Source organism: Miniopterus schreibersii (assembly GCF_964146895.1).
Source record: "Miniopterus schreibersii genome assembly, chromosome: 2".
Taxonomy (NCBI): Eukaryota; Metazoa; Chordata; class Mammalia; order Chiroptera; family Miniopteridae; genus Miniopterus; species Miniopterus schreibersii.
Window position 1 is genome coordinate 132,175,181 of NC_138102.1, and position 17,834 is coordinate 132,193,014.

The following is a 17,834-nucleotide window of genomic DNA, read 5'->3' on the forward strand; positions in this document are numbered from 1 at the left end:
ATAGCACCACCTTGCACTGTACCGGGCTTTACACTGTACAGAGTCCCTTCACACTCACCATCCTGTTGGTCGTCACATCAGCCCTGTGAGGTAAGCAGACACTTTACAGGGAAAAAAGCTGCGTTTGAGCCACAGCAACTGCCACTGTAAGTTTTAACTCTGCTCGTGCCAAAGATGAACTCTCAACCTGGGAAGAGTTATTGAGCCCTAGTGGAAGTTATTTTCTCATAATGGAGGAAGCAGCAAGAGCGACCCTGATATAACACGCTGCCAAAAGACCTCAGAAACCAGCCCACCATGTAGGAAATTTTCTTGTAAGTTATGAATTCTGCTTGGTAACTCCTACTCATCCGTAAGATCCCAGCTCTAAATCACTTCCTCCAGGAAGCCTTCTCTAGCCTCCTAAACTCTCCTAACCCTCTGTACTTTATCTTCATGACACTTGCCAGTTTGCATTACATGTGGACTCTGGTTTCCATGAAGACAAGGGTCATGATGTTCTTTCTCACCGTAATCTACCCAGCACCTCACATCCTCAGGGTGATTTATAAAGATTTGATGAATGAAAGAAATCGAAACACTTGGTGTTCTACTCAAGTTTCTTTTAGTGCAATGAACAGAAGAAACTAATATAAAGTGAAAGGTTAAAAAAAAGGATGGTTAAAAGAATACAGATAAGATATAACAGAACCCAACATCAAACCAGATACACTCATTCCTCAAATATGATTTAGTTCCAAGCCGTTGGCTGGGAAAGGAAAAAAAAGGAAGGGGGGTAGGGAGGGTAAGGAGAAACCATAATCTCCTTTTAATAAGCATCAATCCTACCATATTTCTAATAATATGAAAGTTTCAATGTTGTTAGAACATTATTGATCCTATGCATTAAAGCTGTGTACTGCAGATAACTGTAAACTGCATTCCTGAGGGAACCAAGGAGTTGGTAGCAGCAGTAACATCAGCATTTGTCACTTGGCAAGCTTTTCAGAAACTAGGCAAAATTAGGAATATACAGAACTCACTACTCTTGCACAAATTACCAACTTTTTTTAAGGAACTATTTCAATACAAGGACCTCATTTTTTCTTGCAATCTTTCAACCGATTCTAAACACTGCCCTTTCCCAACTACCAGCTTCATAACAAATAACTTTTCCCAAGCCCTACTGATCACCTTACTTGCAAAAGAACAAAATTCTAAAAAGCAAACTGGGAGAGAGGACCATGAGGTGACATAGGGGACAGAAGCATCATCCGTGGCCTCTCCACACCCCTCCACTAGCCGGTTCTCTGCCTTGACGCTCACGCCCTTCCCCAGCACACACAAACTCCCGGAGGAAGTTTATTTGGTAAAGACGCAGTGGAACTTGGACTTTTCTGAAAGCTGAGACCCAGGCGCCTCGATTTCTATAGCTGCCCCTGTGTTCTCAGACAAGCACCTTTTACTGATAAGGCATTAGAGGATATGCTTAGTTTTACCTAAAAATCACTGACTTTAAACATCTTCCTTAAGAGAGCACATATGCAAGGAAAAGCACTCGAAATGTTTGCCATTTTGAAAAGAATACGAAGACACCATTTATAGTTCAGATTAAGACTGGAACGTGAGCAGGTGCCTCCCCGTGTACCACCATAATAAGTCAAGGGTTCTAAGCTTTGGCAAGACACTCCGGTTTGCTGCTCCAGAATGCCTAGAATTTAAGCAAATGTCATGGCATTTGATCATCAGAAAGCCCTCGAGAGCCCCCCGAACTCCAAAGAGAAGGAACCACATAGGGTTTAATTAATCCCACATGTCCACAAAGGGCAGGTAAGGGGAGGTGTGCAAACGCCCCCAGCTCTGTGCCACTCAAGAGCAAGGCCCATTAAAGGTAAGACTCCTTGTTCAGAAAGATAGAAACAAACCATCCTGGTTAACAGAACTCCCTCCCAAAACGAATCCAAAACCCAGACTTAGCCCTTCTTTCGGGTTTGTGTGTAAGCATTTTAAAATTGCAACACTCACTTTTCTTGGAAACGGGAAGAAGAGAGGAGCTTTTGGAGTTCAGCTGCTGCCAAGCGCTACCTCAGCCAAACCTGAAAATCACAACTGCTTTTGGAAACCATTACTGAAGATCACAGGGTCTTTCCTAGTACCCCACCATTCTCAACTTGTAGAATTAAAGGGGAAAATTCACCAAAAGACAAAATGAAACCAAAAACCACTAAGAAACAAAAGAAAACCCAAAACTCTGCAGTTTTTATCACTGCCCACTCCCCTCTCCCTGCCCCATTCCCCCAATCCTTATAGGAAGCTGCTTTCTTACACAAGCAAGAAGTGATTCACACCAGACAAGTGGACACTTAATGACTTTAAGTACTTAGCTTCCTATGTTCCTTTGAACAGGATCACCCTTGATGGGGAGTAGAACTCCAACCTTGCAAGTGTTTGGGGCTCCTCAGGAACTTTGAAGCTAGTGTTCTGGTGGTTCCAGGGGGTTGTCTTGCTAATTGCAACAAGAACACTGGGTTGGGTCACCTGCCCTGTCAGTTTCTCCCATGCAACAGAACCTGTAAAGGAAAACACAGGTAGGTGTTTCACTTTATGTAACTTAGTATAATCACTTAAATGGAATGTTAAATGAACAAACAAATGGATAAAGCATCTGACATCAAGGCTGCCCTTCCATTTCTCATAAATCTCAACTACACCAAAAAAGGCCTGCTTTCTGATGAACTGCGTGTTAGAGGCAGCCGAAAAGGCTCTGAAGAGGCAGTGCAGTTGGGAAACTGGAATGTGCTTGCTCGCAGGAAAGGATGGAGAGGCACAGCAGCTCGGCTGCCAGGACCTGGCCCTGCTGCTGGCTCGCTCAGAGGGGCCACGGGCAAGCTGCTGGGCCTCAATGCGCATGTTTCCTTACCTGCAAAAGGGGGGAGGGGAGGAAACGAGTTAATACACAGTAAAGCTTTTGAAAATAACGCCTGGCACGAGGTAAGCACTTTGTTTGAAAATCGTACTTTCCCTCTTCTTTCAAAAACACAAAACCCATATTTGGGATCATCGGACAGATTCCCAAACGAAGCATACAATTCCAGAGAACTGATTTCGCAACCAGTGATAAGTTCTGAAGAGAAGCCTAGGGCAGGAAGCTAATTCCCTTTAAGGAATAAAAATTTTAAAGTATCCCTCTGGCACCTTGGATAAAAACCAAGGCTGGCCTCACAAATCAGAGTCCTCTGGATATTTCCGTGAAAAAGGAACTCTATGTAGAGCCATCCTTTTCCAACATGGTATTTTCACTTGTGAAGCAGCCCCAGTTCTTGAAACGGCTCCCCCTCGAGGATTAGTGCAGCCTTGCTGTTTCATCAGTGCCGCGAGGGGGCAGTGCAGTAGTAAAAACACGGATCTACAGCAGGCCAGGAGGCCCAAGACCAGAGGCCAGTGGTGCACAGGTGGGTGGGAAATGAACCCAGTCGCTCCCCACTGCTGACCACCAAACGCTCCCCAGCCATGTGAGATAGTCACGTTGACCAAAATACAAATACTTTTATGTTGAAAGTGGTCTGTTTCAAGGATGGGAGACCTCAGGGGTAAGAATGGGGGTAGAGGGAGAAGAAATCTAAGAATCCTACAATGTTCTATTTTGGCAGTGGCCACATAAAACTGTTCATATGCTTCTACACTTCGAATGTCTGCATATCTCACAATTAAAACTGCTTTAGGAATGGATTGTATGGGCAGACACTCAGCTAGGATTACTTTCCCCAAAGGATAAGGGAATGGAAACGTGACATTTGAGAGAACAAATGTGCCCCATTCAAACCTAGTAAAAATTGTCACCTTCTGGCATGTCCTGCTCCTGTGACCCTTTTACCTGGTGCAGTATCATAAAAACACAAACATCGACTGACAACATCAGCTTTTAATAATGGAAACAAATTGCCATTCCAAAAACAATTTTAGGGAAGAAAAATGTTCCCTATAAAAATAAACTTAATCAAAATTATAAATATTATAACTTTTTACGTCTGCAATTTAAAATGCTCCCCTGCAATACTTCCCCCCTTCATTTGACATCATTCCTGTACCATCACATAGTGAAGAGAAAACAGTATCACAGCAAAGCTTAGATAATTTAACATAAGAATTTGCACAATGATTTTTAAAAACCAGTGGCCTTAGTGGCCCTTCTTTTACACATTAACCACGCTGCAGTAACCAGTGTTTGGGAGAGAACATCAGTCTTCAGAAACCATGAACTGGCAGAATTTCAATACAGTAAGTTTTCCGAATTGCAACTTGTAGTGCACACGACAGTGAGCAGGGTTCTGGATGATACAGGTGAGGATGCCTATTTCAGACGATCTGCTTCAAGTACAAAAAAAAAAAAAAATTCACAGATACCCATCAGCTACTACGTTAGGTTCTAACAGTGTCTTAATCTGAGAAACAAATGCTTCACAAAATATAAGCTTACTGGGATGGGGAAGGAAAAGACCAGGTGGTTGATAACACTATACTCAAAACCCAAGCCACAGTCTGAATAGTAAAACTAGTATAAAACCATGAAGGCATTCCCTGAACAATAAAGTGTTGGATGACAATGACACTAAAACCTCATCAATGCACTAAAAAGAAGAGCTGCATGCAAAATTAAACAAGATGTGCCATACATATTTTATAGTTAGCTCTACTTTTTTTTTTCCAACTTTCCTTGAAAAGCTTAGGAAGATATGATTGTCTCGGTAACATGTGGCACAGCATCACCAATGCTTCATCTGCCGCCTCCAAAGGATGGGTGTTTTCTGATAGTCAGAAGAGCCACCAAGAGGGAAACAGATGCAGTAAAAAGGCACAGGTCATTTGGAAGGCAAAGAGCTGAAGCACCTTGGAATTTCACAAAGAATCCATTAGGTGTCACCAAAGCGTTAACAATTCCTTGGGAATTTATAAACAAAACAAAAAATATATCTAGACAAAAAAATAGACTGTAAAGCCCCCTCCAGAACCGCAGCACCCCTTTCGCATTGTTTCCGGATTAACTGCTGCATAAAATGAGGTTATTTAATCTGCTTTAAGGAAGGCTTCTATTGCACATGCATTTCTTTGGTTGGTAGGAACATGCACTTTTGTTAAAATGCTTCCATAAAGAGCCCCTCTTGTGGTGGGCTAGGGGCGGGCCTTCCTCCCTTTCTTGCTGCCCTCCTCCTCGAGTCAAGTCCTCTGGAACCGAGGCTCTGGTAGTATTGGGTCTTTCACCCACACCCCTGCTCTCCGTTAAGTAAGAACAGACTTCAATTTGTAAGAGGAAGGGAGAAGGAAAGGAGAGAGGGAGAGGGAAGGAGGAGAGGGGAGGAGAGGGGAGGGGATGGAAAAGGGAAATGCAGGAGTGATTGTCACAAAGTGTGCGGTGAGCTCTTTGCTGGACAAATCTCCCAGCCAACAATCCGGAGAAACAGGGGCCCCTACCCAGACTCCTTTTCAGCTTTGAAAACCACCTCAGGGAAAAGCTACAGCTTAACAGGTATTAGCAAGTAGGCCCTGCTCCATCTGCCCAGAGAAGCTGCACCTTCCACTCTGGGAAGGCAGAGCCGCTGGCCCACGAGGGCAGCTCAGCTCTCTCCGGGCTCTGGGGCATCACCTGCTGGCCAGCTTCACTCACCGTCCCTCCCTTTCGTCTACCGCCTACCTTCTTTGGCTCTGTTCCCACATTTCATTCACCAAGAAACCAAGCAGTCCTGCAGTGGGTTTAACAACTCGGAACTGAATGCTTTTAACTCCTTTACAACCAAATACACCTTTCGCTCTCCACCATCAACTCACTGCCCAAAATACCCTTGCTCAGAGCTCCCTCAGCCTCCACTCACGCCTTCTCTCCCAAACTTGCTCTTCACTTTCTTGAAATGTCAAGCTCTTCCAAAATCCTTCACAAATTCCTCACAGTTCCTAGCTTCCTGTGCCTTTCAATTCACGTGGATGTCCCCTCTGAAATTTAAAACAAAAACAACAGACAGGTAGTTTCAACATAGGACAAGTATTCAGATAGATTCCTTGTTAAGCTTTTTAAAAATCATTTGCACATCCTTAAGCTTAACATCATCATCAAATAATTAAAATGACTAAAAGGAAAAGAGAAAACAAAACCCAGAGTCCATGCTTCCAAGCCCTCACGACCGCCCCAGGTTCACAGCTTGCCGGAGGGACACCGCAGCGCTGTAACAGACAAGCTCGCAGGGCCCGACATGGGACAGAGGGTGCGGAGGCGCAGGGCGCTGCGGCCGAGGTTTGGGGACCTAACTCTAGAGATAAAAGGGTAAGACCCTCGCATCACGGGGCAAGGAAACAGCCCTCCGAGAAGAGCCTCCCGGCGCTGCGGGTCGGTCGCAGGCCCTGCGCCCAGCAGGAGCCGCGCCCTAGCCAGGTTTCCAGGCCTCGCCCAGGGCCGCCTCCAGCTTCTGCCTGTAGGCCGTGTAGCGCCTCTTCAGGTTGTGCAGCTGCTCATCTTCCTCCTTGTCCAAGATGCGCAGGAAATTCTGCAGCTCTGGGAGACTGAAGGCTTCCCACTGTGAGAAGGCAAAAGGGAAAATGCCAGGCGTTTCCTTCCGGCAGGACTCAGCAATGCTGCCACCCATGGGCACCGGGAGGCTGGCGGCTCCCGCGCCCAGGCTGAGGCCCAGGCTTCCGAGAGCAGGGCCCCGCCACCAGCCCTGCCGCACCCACCCCGCCCGGTGGCTCCAACTGCCCTTCTGCTCCCCCCTCCACTGTCCTCCCAAATGCTTCTCACAAGGCCAGGACCTGCACGTCCCCAAGTCCATCAGACATGTTCACTTCTGGAGGACCCCCAGAGCATTAGAAACCACTGAGCCAAACCAGCTAGGGCGACCCTAACCTCTCTTACACTGTCCCCTTCACTTACTACCCCAAGTGCCTTTGCACATGTCCTCCCTCCTCCACTCTGCCTGGCAAACTCTACCCAACAGTCAAGTCTCAGCTTAAATGCCACTTTCTCTAAGAAGCCTTCCATGACTTCCTCCCCTCCCTTTCCACCCGGGACTAAGTCTATTAGAAAGCTCTCACTGAGCAATGGTAACCCTGATCAGAGAAAGATATGAAAATAATTATAATTCCTTGCTGAGTATCTCTCTCACCTACACTGCAGCTGTCATACTTCTCACTATTTGGGCTTTGTCTCTTGCCCGAGAGGCTCTGAGCTTTGTTTCCCTAGGAGCACTTGGTACTTAGAGGGCACAAAATAAACATTTGTGGGGTGGTTTTTTATTTTTCCATTAGAACAGAAGTTTCAAGAAGGGTATATGGCATCACCTGGGAGGTTTTTTCCAAACTCTACATCCTCCCCTCCCAAAAGGGGCCCTGGGTCCCGGCTACAGATCTCCGCCACAGCCAGTCACAACTCTGATGAGAATTCCCAGGGGGTGGGGCAGGGGAAGGCCTGGGATAATCCAATACAGTGAACAGAGAGGAGACGGAATAAAAGCGCCTAGTGGGCTCCCTGAGAGAAGGTTCCCAGAGATGGCGCTTGAGCTGGTTATAAAAGAAAATGAGAAAATGGAATAGGAGAGCAAAACTTTGTACACTGGAATATTCTGTTAAATTTTAAAAATTAGCATTTTATTTTTCACCCATGTTCTCCAAAATAAAGTAAGTTCCTCCCTCTCCCTGACAGCTATGGAATTTCTTCCCTCAATTTAGCTAACCTTAAAACACCGAGAAATAAGAGCGCCATACAGAAATCTAATAAAGCAATTCGGAACATTAAAACACCATGTAAATTTCAAAATCGTAATTCCCTCCCGGACAATAAATGCAGCTCTAATTGCACTAAACTATGTGCAGTACTTCCAAGACCAATAGCCAGGAAAACTAGACACTGGCAAGGCTATGCTGACATGTCCGCTTAGGCTTTCAGAGGAAACGCTGCCAGGTGTCAGACCAAAGCCAGACCCAGTTTTCTCCCCAAAATGACAGCGAATTTTAAAAATTTCAGGACATCAGAATCAAAAGAAACTTCAAAAATGTCCACAATCACGGCCTTCCGAAAACTCCCCAAACAAAGTTCCAATTTGCACGGACATAAACAGACTATTTACAAAGCATGGTTACATACATTTCTAATTTGCGACTTAAAACCACTTTCTAAAGTCCTTAGTCCCACTTCAAAGATGTTAAAACTGAGGACTGAAAAGATTAGGTTTACCCAAGGTCACACTCCTAATCTAACAGAGGCAGAGTCCTGGTGGCCTAACTTCTTAACCCTAGAAGCCCTATTCTCGCTGCATTACAAAATGGACAGTTCAGACCATTTCCTGTTACAGACAAAAGACGCAGACCCAGAGCTTGAGAGACTTGCTCAAGTGTCCTTTTAAAGTTGACACTTGATCTAGAAGGACAGTCAAAAGTGCTTTCTCCTTCAACTGAATTGGCCTAAATACAATCCTCCCTGGAGAGAAAAATGGCAAATGATGCTATATACATAAACATAATTTCTTAATCATCTGGGCAAAGAGGAAAAAAAGATTCTACAAAGTTAAATGTCTTTCCTGGTAAAGAGATTGAATTCCCTTTTATTTCCCTTTGGAGTGAATTAGCCTGGAGACTCTGTTAGTCGCAAACATATGGAGAGTGTCAGCTTTCAAAGTTCAGCTGGATTAGAGGAATTTAGAGGTAGAGGGGGTGAAAATGACTCTTTGGGTGGAAATCAAGTTAAAACTTTATTTCCTCCACCTCTGAAAATTGTAGACCAATATAATGAGTGTTGTAAAAGAATTATATTGTAGACTAATTTTGGGTTCATTTCTAACAATTCAAAAAACACACAGAAAGCTGCCCTGCACAGGACCACCCCCACACCCCTCCCACTCTCCCCCCACCCACTCCTTTCCAATGGTAAACTCACTGGACTAGAGCAATTAAAACAGGCCCAGCTGGTGTGTATAGTTTAAAGCAATAATGTACAATCACTTACCTCTCCAATTTCATGTTCACGGAGAACAAAACTAAGTGTGTCTGTCCTGGGCCCTGCTACCAAACGCAGGTAGAGTGGATGTTCCCCGTCTGAGAGCTTGCAGGCGTAGACTGAGCAAGGAAACAAGGAACAAGTCACTCCCAGGGCACCGACTCCTTCCCTGGAACCCCCCTCCCTCCTCCAGGTCCAGGCAGCAGCCCCCAAGTCAACCACCTTCCTCACAGCGGAATGAAATCTATACTACCCTCTTTCTAGCTGCACAATATAAACTGTGCCTAGGTCAAAACGGAAATAATTTTCAAGAATGAATTTAAATGGGTTTTCATCTCCAAAACAGACATAAAGAATTCTGCTCCTCTTAGAAAGCAAGATAAGAAACTTTTTAAAAAAAAGGATCTGCAACCCCTTTAAAAACAATAGAAATATACCATCCAAAGAGCATGGAGTCAGAGCTCAAGGAGCAAATCTCTCTGAAGATTTAGGATTTGCAGCCACAAACTAAGCAGTCGGAATACAAGCTCTGGTGGCTTTAAAGCACAGCTAATTGTCACACACACACACACACACACACACACACTCTCTCTCTCTCTCTCTCTCTCTCTCTCTCCTGGCATTGCCTGTAATGTTAAAAGATCTGCCAGCCATAAAGGTAATATTTCAACAGGACTCTACAGCTGAAGTCCAGGTGAGCCAGCAAAGCTGGCAAGATAAAAATGCCACCTGAGCTTATCTAGATCACTTTGGCATTTCCGGTACAACTGCACTGTAGGTGCTCACTCCCCCACAGATGTGAACTTGCCCCACTCACTGAGCCTGTGGCCTCGAGGGTGGAAACCTCGGTCGGTTCATCCCTGTATTCCACAGGACTCAGCCCATACATGGTATGTATTCAAAAAATGTGCACACATTCAGCAACTAGCTGGGTTCCATCCCCATGCAACTGAGGGCACTCCTATCATGTCACGTTAGTTTGTTTTCTTCTAGAGGTGCTTTAGGCTTTACCCAGAAAAACCAGAGAATATAAACAATTGCCTTCTCACACACAGACACCATTTTCAAATTAGCACTTGAGTCAACCACTCAATCACTGTTGTCCACCACAGGTATCAATTTTTGCCCGAGTACCTGACCTGGAATATCTTATTCTGTTTCACACAGAAATTTAATATTCCCTTTCTAGCCACTGTGTATGGGTATTAAGTTCAGATAGGCAGATCTCAGATCACAATGTTATCCACCCACTGTAAGTGCCTCTGCAGGGCTGCGTGCCAAAATGCCCCAATGTAATGGCCAGAGACAAACTAAGGAAAGAGAAGGGCCTGGGGCTGTGCTATTTACGTCACTAAGTCTGAAACGTGCGGACATGCACACGGGCCTCCCATCCTCAAAGTCTCAGAGGCCACAAGTCCACCAGGCCAATCCCTGTTCAGTTGCACATCTAACATGGAATGAGCTACTATAAACTTCAAGCACAGGGGCTTCCTTTTTTGTCCCAAAGAACATCAAAAATCAAGGCTACCAAAAAAAAAAAAAAAAATTCAAAGCCATCCCCCTGTGCACATAAATGCCCATCACATGTGGATGCCCCTGAGCTCTTCAGATGCACAACTATCCAACTGAAAAAAACATGGACAGCCATGAAGCATAAGCTCATGTCATGACCACATGTCCTCCAGAACCTGTTCCTGGCTCTGACATAACTGACACAGATATATCTGCTAGTCTTCCTTCTGCTAATCAGCACAAAAGACATAAATGAAAGCAGGGACCGTGTTCATCCTAAGAGAGGCATGTACCTTGATCTTCCCTGTAACAACGCTTATAAAGTGCAAACTTGGCAGGGCTCTCGGTCACGAGGAACTTTTTGAGCAGGGCCTCGATCACCTCGCCCACGGTGTTGGTGCTGCTGATGTGAAGCGTGTTCATGCAGCCAATGCTGCTGGGAGCGGGTCTCCCGGTGCTCGGAGACTGCGGAGGTTTGCAGAGTTCCATCTGCACTTTAATGAAGCCAGTGTAAGTCCCATTTGGATTCTGAAGCGGGAAGAAAAACACACTCTTAGCTGGGCTGATGGTGGCGTTTGAGGGAAGGTCATATTAAAACAAAACAAGGAAGGTGAAATGCTCTTTCTCATGTTCTTTCCACTTACAACATTGTGGCCTAACTTCGCTAGAGATCGTCCCTAAGAGAATGACCTCTGAGGTCAGCAGCCCCAGCAAAGTGCTTCCAGAGGCGAGGTCTGTAGGGCAGATGTGGCGACAGGAGACGCCTCCTAACACGGTTGCAGACCGAAGTCCAGACTCACGCCTCTAAGGCTGCACAGGAAAGACCAGGGCCCACTGGTAAGGTCGCAATCCACTGCAGAAGATGCTGGCCAAACCACGGGGCCTATTAAAGCCTGGGGGACAGGTCTCGGCCAGCTGCTCAAAGGAACGACATCTGTAACTGATAACCAGCTATTACACAGAAAAGGAAGGTCACAATTAGGACTTTGAAATACCTAAGTCAACAAGGAGTAGGCATTACGAAAACAAGCTATTTTCAATCCTACTGGCTGTTATGAAATGTACCAGATTACCAATTTCACTGAAAGTCTTTTATATAAATATATCCCATGGAGCACAGGGCACAAAGTGCATTTCAGGCACCTCAGGCAACATCATTTTTAAAACAAACTCAAGCTACAGTGTGAACTATAGATATGATAATATAAGCACTTGTCTTTTTTTATTTAACATGGTATTTATGTCTCCTTCTATATATACATATATTTTTACGAGCTTTAGTGAGGTATAATTTTCATTTGAAAAATACTGCATATATTTAATATACACAATTTGATGAGTTTTAGCACCTATCTTAATTTATGGTAGAATTACTATTTCTTAGTTGCCAAAAACAGTAATAACGGTCTTGTCTTCACTTTGTATTTTACATTCACTATATTTAGAAAAAAATTTATTGTAATGTTTTATTTAAATAAATCCTCAGGTGTTATGTCTAAATGACACAGTTAAAGTAGGACACTGAAAACCTCCATGATTTTTCTCCCTTTCCACGGGTTCACTTTCAATACTAATTCACTTGTTTAGTCCCGTGGAAAATATTACACAACATTTAAAGTTTTCCGTCTATTAAACAACGTGAACATTTGCATGTGTTTTAATCTCCACAGAAGAGGGGCGTGGAATTTTTCTACTTTGAGGAAAACTGTTTGAAAAAGGAGAACACCACTGCTGGGATAATGAAGAGTAATCTTGAGCTCATCTGCCCCTCTCCCCTTTTTGGCCAAGTCCCACTAGGGGAGAGATCTTTTATCACAAGAGTTTATATTTAAAAGCTCCTCCCCCCGGGTCACAGAATTCAGTAGGGCCTGTTCTAAACGGGTCACCCTGTCCTTTGCTGAACTCTAGTCAGCTCACAGTCAATACACTGAGAGGCAGGGGTCCAAGGGCCCTGGAAACTGGCACCAAGGGATGGCAGGTGCCTCGAGGAAAGTCACCAATGGGGGGGGTGCGAGGAACGGGCAAGGTATAGATGCCAGTGCAGGGCAGAGGAGCACGAATACTCGGGCTCTGTTGTCTGCTCTCCTTTCCTCTCCAAGTCCTCTGCTCCCCTTCTGCACCCTCACCCCCCACTAAGCGTCCAACAGGGTTGGTACAATGCTGCAGGAGCCTGAATCAACAATGCACAGGGAGCCCAACATTACATGCTTCATCTTACCCTCGACATCCAGCTGAGAAAAGTCTGAGTTCCATTCTATTCCAACCCACTGGCACAAACCCCTTTTCCTGATCCTCCCAAATTTATTTACACAAGATAAAATGCACGTACGGCCTTATTAGAATCTGAGTTACCGCCTCTATGTTAAACAGGCAGCAATTCCACTCAATGCTAGAAATCCTTTGGCGGGGAGGGGTGGGGCACAAAAAAAATCTTTTAAAATAAAATTTAACTTCATTGAACTGATTTTGAGACAAAGCTACTTCAAAATAGAGCTTTAATTTGAAAGACGCAGAAACGTTTTCCTGTCCTACGTAGCTGGACCATTAACCTTCTGCAAGTGTGATTCAGAGATTTTAAAACATACAGACAGATTGTAGAAGCAACAACTTGTATTTGTTTTTGACCTCTGTCAACCTAAAGAGCAGCAGGGTGCTTACCAAGGTCATCTTCAACTTGTCTGTGACTGCTAAATTGTATTTATGAATTTTCTCTTTGATTTCCTCTTTGCTGAGGTAATTGTGGGTTTCCTTCTCTTTCTCCACATCCTAGAAGAAAAACAAACCATGCCACACATGAGCAATCAGGGGGAAAAATGCAGATAAGCCAGAATTCTTGACACATGAGACCACTATGACCAACTGTGGAGCACTTTACCTTGAGAAACACTCACTCACTCACATTGTCCCCCTCTCAGACTTTCAAACTCTCATCCACCAACTTTGGTTCTCATTCCTTCGGGCTATAGTCTTCCTGAGGGGTATATCAAAAACTACCTTGTCAGCGGCTAAAAGCAACACTTCATTAAATACTGTTTTGCAAAACAGCCTTTGCTAATTTTCCCTTCTGCAAAAATGCCATTCCCTAAAAGTACCTGCTAGATTGGTTATTTACACTTTAAACGATATTTAAAGACACATACCAAAATCTTCTCTAGCAAATTTTATGGCCTTTATGGTTTTACAGCTTTACAATATTGTACAGTAGTTAATAAAAGTTAAGTGGCCCCAATCACTGACCTGTCACATTATATACAATTACCAGAAGGAAATTTATTTTCCAAACAAATCCTCACGTCAAGATACAAGGAGCCAGACTTCCCCTACCCACCCACTCTCACCCCCACCCCTCCGGTCTCCCCACTCAGTCTCTGCAAGGGACAATATTAGTTAAACGCTCTCACCACTGTGAAGAATTCACTAATGGTTTATTGTCTCAAAGAGTGTGACCAGTGTATATCACCATGCAAAGGCTACCACGTAACCGAAGAACACCCAGTTACGTGACCCCCATGGAGCCAGGGATGCCAGGCACCTGACTTTGTAGTGCATTTAATTCTCCCAACAGTTTAACTTCCAGTTTCCAGATGAGATCAACTTCTAAGAAGTAAAGTAACCTGCCAATAGTAACTAAAATTATTCTGTGGAAGTGACAGAACTTATCTGAAGGCAGACCCCAAAGTAACTCCAAACGTTTACTGAAACCACTAAGTGGTTCCACAGGGTGTCCTCATTTGACCCTCCCGATAATGAGCTAATCAGCACCCCACATTACAGATAGGGACACTGAGACTTACAGAGGTCAAGTGGCTTGTTGTCTGGGCAACCCAGCCAGTTCAGAGACCAAGTTCAATGTTAATCCAGGTCCTTTACGCCCACTGTTCCCACGTGGGTGCTCGAAAACTTAAAAGAAAGGCTGCACAATCAAGTTCAAACCAGAACAGCAACTCAGACAAGACGAAGGGATCTAACAGTCTTCAAGACAAAAAGAGCACTTAAAATCGTATTATTTATCCCCCCAGTAAACCTCTGAAGAGGTGCCGCTTTCCCAGCCGCATCCAGCACCCCACCCTCAGGGCTGGAGACGACCCGGGCAGGCATCCGTTCCCATCACCCGCTGCGAGCTGCAGTCCCACACAGCAGATCGGCTAGTGCAGAGCTTGCACAGACACTTTAAGACAATAAAACAGCTCCCAATCCGTTCAGGTCTCAAGTGCTTTGATTCTAGACCCTGAGAGGAGTGTGCTGACTATAAATGGTCTCGGAAACTTCGATGTCAGCGCTGTGCTGGTGAAGCCCGACGGGCCAGCGTTGGAAAAATGCTGGAGGAGTTATCAGCACAAGGCAGTATGGTCCTTCCCTAGTCTCGGGGGGGCCAGCCTCGAATTCCCTTGGGAGCATTCTATCTGCCACTATAAAATCCCAGAGCAATCTTATTTTTTGGTGTTACTGGTTAGGGAGAAAAATAAATAAAAAGGTGTGCATTAAAATAACTTCTGAGAAGCTTCAACGACTGTTTCCAAGGAAATTTAGAACATATTTTGCATCTCTGTGCTTACCCTGCTTCCAGTCCATTTCCTAGGTGTGGATACGACACTGGCAGGGCAAAGGGAGCAAGACCCAGACTCTAGTCCTGGTCTGTCACCGAAGAATCCTGTGCTGGGCTTACTAACCTTCCTTAGTTTGCTGGGGTGACACTGGTTAACAGCAGTATGTAACTCTCAGGTGTACGACTTTACATACATTCCAATGTGTGCTCACCACCCAAAATCTAGTAGTTTCCTTCCGTAACCATGGATTTGATCTCCTTTCCCCTCTTCATGCTCCCCAAACCCCGCTCCTCTCTGTTCCCGTCATTCTGTTGGATCTATGAGTTTGTGTTGTTTGTTCCTTTGCTGCTTTCTGCTTTATATCCCACGAGTGAACTCACGTGGTTCCTGTCCTTCCCTGCCTGACTTTATTTCACTCAGCATCCGTGTGATCGGTTCTTAGTTACAGGTTTGGCCGATGCTCACAGGACCTAGCACTCACACTTCGGCACTCCCAGAAGCCTGAGGACCCTCAAAGGAGAAAGCCAGCCTGGGAAGAGGAGCCTTCCCTGGATCGTCCACATATGGACAACTGACACGTACTTGTGTAATGACTCTCCTGCCTTCCCAGAGATTAAAAACCCAGGAAGATCTCATCCAAGGCTGAACTCTCATTATTAAAAGATCGACTGGAAAGTAAATCCCAGAAGCAGCTGAAACCTAAAAGGCTGTGATCCTGTTTTGTTGTTTTTTTTATTGAGATAGTTATAACTGACATATAACACTATTCATTTTAAGTGGACAGCCACTTTGATATACGTACATATTGCAAAATGATCACAATAAGTTTAGTTAACATCCATCACCTCACATAGTTACAATTTTTTTTCTTGTGATGAGAACTTTTCAGATTTACTCTTATACAATCCTGTATTTTTAAGTCAACTGATGCGGCATTTGCACACCAAAGCCACAGACCAAGGCCTGCTTACGGAGCTGCTGGGCTTCCCCGACGCACCCGGCACACGCCTGAACCAGGGGCACCACCCTCGCCCTCGCAGCGCTCACTGTCCGGCACAGGTTGAGGGTGAGTGAGGAGTGTCGGGGAAGGAGACCTGAGCATGGATATTCCACGGAAGGAGTCCCGCGCAGGGGAAAGACAGAGTCACAAACTCAGCCTTTGGAGCAGAGGACACTGATTTCTTTCAGTGTCAGAACTGGAGAAACTCTCCTGACTTGGAAAACTTCCAAATTGTTTACCCCTTTAAAAGAGACCCGTTTCCTCTCACGGGGGGAAGAATCCACCTGCCCTTCCTCCAAATATCATGCCTTTGGGAATACAGCTGTCTGAGCCGAGAGGAGGAAAACCGGGAAACCAGGGGGAGAAAGGAGCTACAACGGGTACCAAGAGTGAAAGCAAGGAGAGAGTTAAAAAAAAAAAACCAACCTGTGTGGCGGGCGTGGAACAGATAAAACAGTATAAACATTAATCTTTAATTGCGATGGTGAGGAGAGGAAATGGCATGGGGTGCAACCGGCTGTGAGCGCTTCACTTGTTGTTCTTGGCAGCCAGGAGGGTATGATGCCACGCCTGAGAGTGCCCGATTGGGAAGCTGAAGTCATCTTTTTCACAAGCCACTTCTCTTTTATAGTCCCCAAACCTTCCAGTTTCTCAGAGGGGGAGTTCTTCCACACAAAATTATAAACCCTAGACTCTTCTCTCATGTTTTCATCCAACAAGCCCTTGAGGGCTGCTCTTGGGTTAGCTTCACTTCCTGGGTGGGGTCACATGGCTGTTTTTTCCACACACACCCCTCTCCCCCCACCCCGTAAACGTTCTCATAGGGACACACCCTACCTCAAAGACACCCGGGAATCCTTATGCAGTGTGGCCTGATCTGGCGTTAAAACAGCTCACAAATCAAGATCTTCCAAGAATATACCTCTACAAACATGGGCAAAAGGTCTGAGAATTATTTATGTTCTTATTGCTAACTTCTCTGGAATTCTGAAATTATATCAAAACTTAAAAAAATTTAAAGTTAAAAATACAGCAAAAAAACACACCAAACAAATACAAAGCAACTGGGTGTGACTATGTTCAAGACAGCAAGGGAGATGAACTGTCCCTACCATGCCCTCTATTTTAGCCCACTGAAGGCATGTGGACCACAGCTTAGACGTAATGAGGTCTCTCAGTCACAGGCCTGCCACATTCCAGCTGTGTGACCAAAGGCAAGTTATTTAACCTCTCTGAGCCTCAGTTTTCTGATCTCATTAAAATGTACAAACCAATACATACTTTATAGAACTGTTATGAAAATATAATACACTCTATTATTCAACAACTCTTTATTGAGTGCCTACTGGAGCCTGGCTCTGTGCCAAGCACTTAAGGCTAGGAAGACAGTTGTGGTCCCTGCCTTTCCGCCTTTTCTTGGCTGACAGCCTAGTCAAAAGTTTGTCTTATTTCCCCTGCTCCACCCCCTTTCAGGATTTTTTTTTTTTCCCCTTTGGTCTTTCGGTTTTTGTGGGGGGTTTTGCATCACAGACCTCTTTATGAAATAAAGCTACTGACCTTTTTTTAAAATATTGAATGCTTCATGAGTTTGGGTATCATCCTCGCACAGGGGACATGCTATTCTTCTCCGTAACGTCCCAATTTTAGTATATGCGCTACCAAAGTGAGCACTACTGACCCTTTTAAAAAAAAAAGCAAACAGCATAGATTCTCTGACTGAGTGCCTGATGACAAGGGCGTAGCAGACACTCAGTAAATGGTGTCATCGTCTCTCCACTGGTGGTCCCACAGCTCTCCAGTGGAGCTGCTCTGACCCCTGACC

The 17,834-nt window shown here is 44.9% G+C and overlaps 1 protein-coding gene across 2 annotated transcripts in view; it reads right to left on the reverse strand.

The window, feature by feature from the left end:
- Window positions 1-3,883: 3,883 nt before the first annotated feature.
- Window positions 3,884-17,834, reverse strand: part of RASSF3 (Ras association domain family member 3) — a 126,196-nt gene continuing 112,245 nt past the window's right edge. For both annotated transcript variants that reach the window (XM_081125885.1, XM_081125886.1), the window contains 4 exons: window positions 13,124-13,231; window positions 10,759-10,993; window positions 8,963-9,072; window positions 3,884-6,542 (listed from right to left, as the gene is read on the reverse strand). In XM_081125885.1, coding sequence (XP_080982011.1) covers window positions 6,393-6,542; window positions 8,963-9,072; window positions 10,759-10,993; window positions 13,124-13,231 — 603 coding nt within the window. In that variant the 3' untranslated portion in view covers window positions 3,884-6,392. The remainder of the gene's footprint in view (window positions 6,543-8,962; window positions 9,073-10,758; window positions 10,994-13,123; window positions 13,232-17,834) is intronic.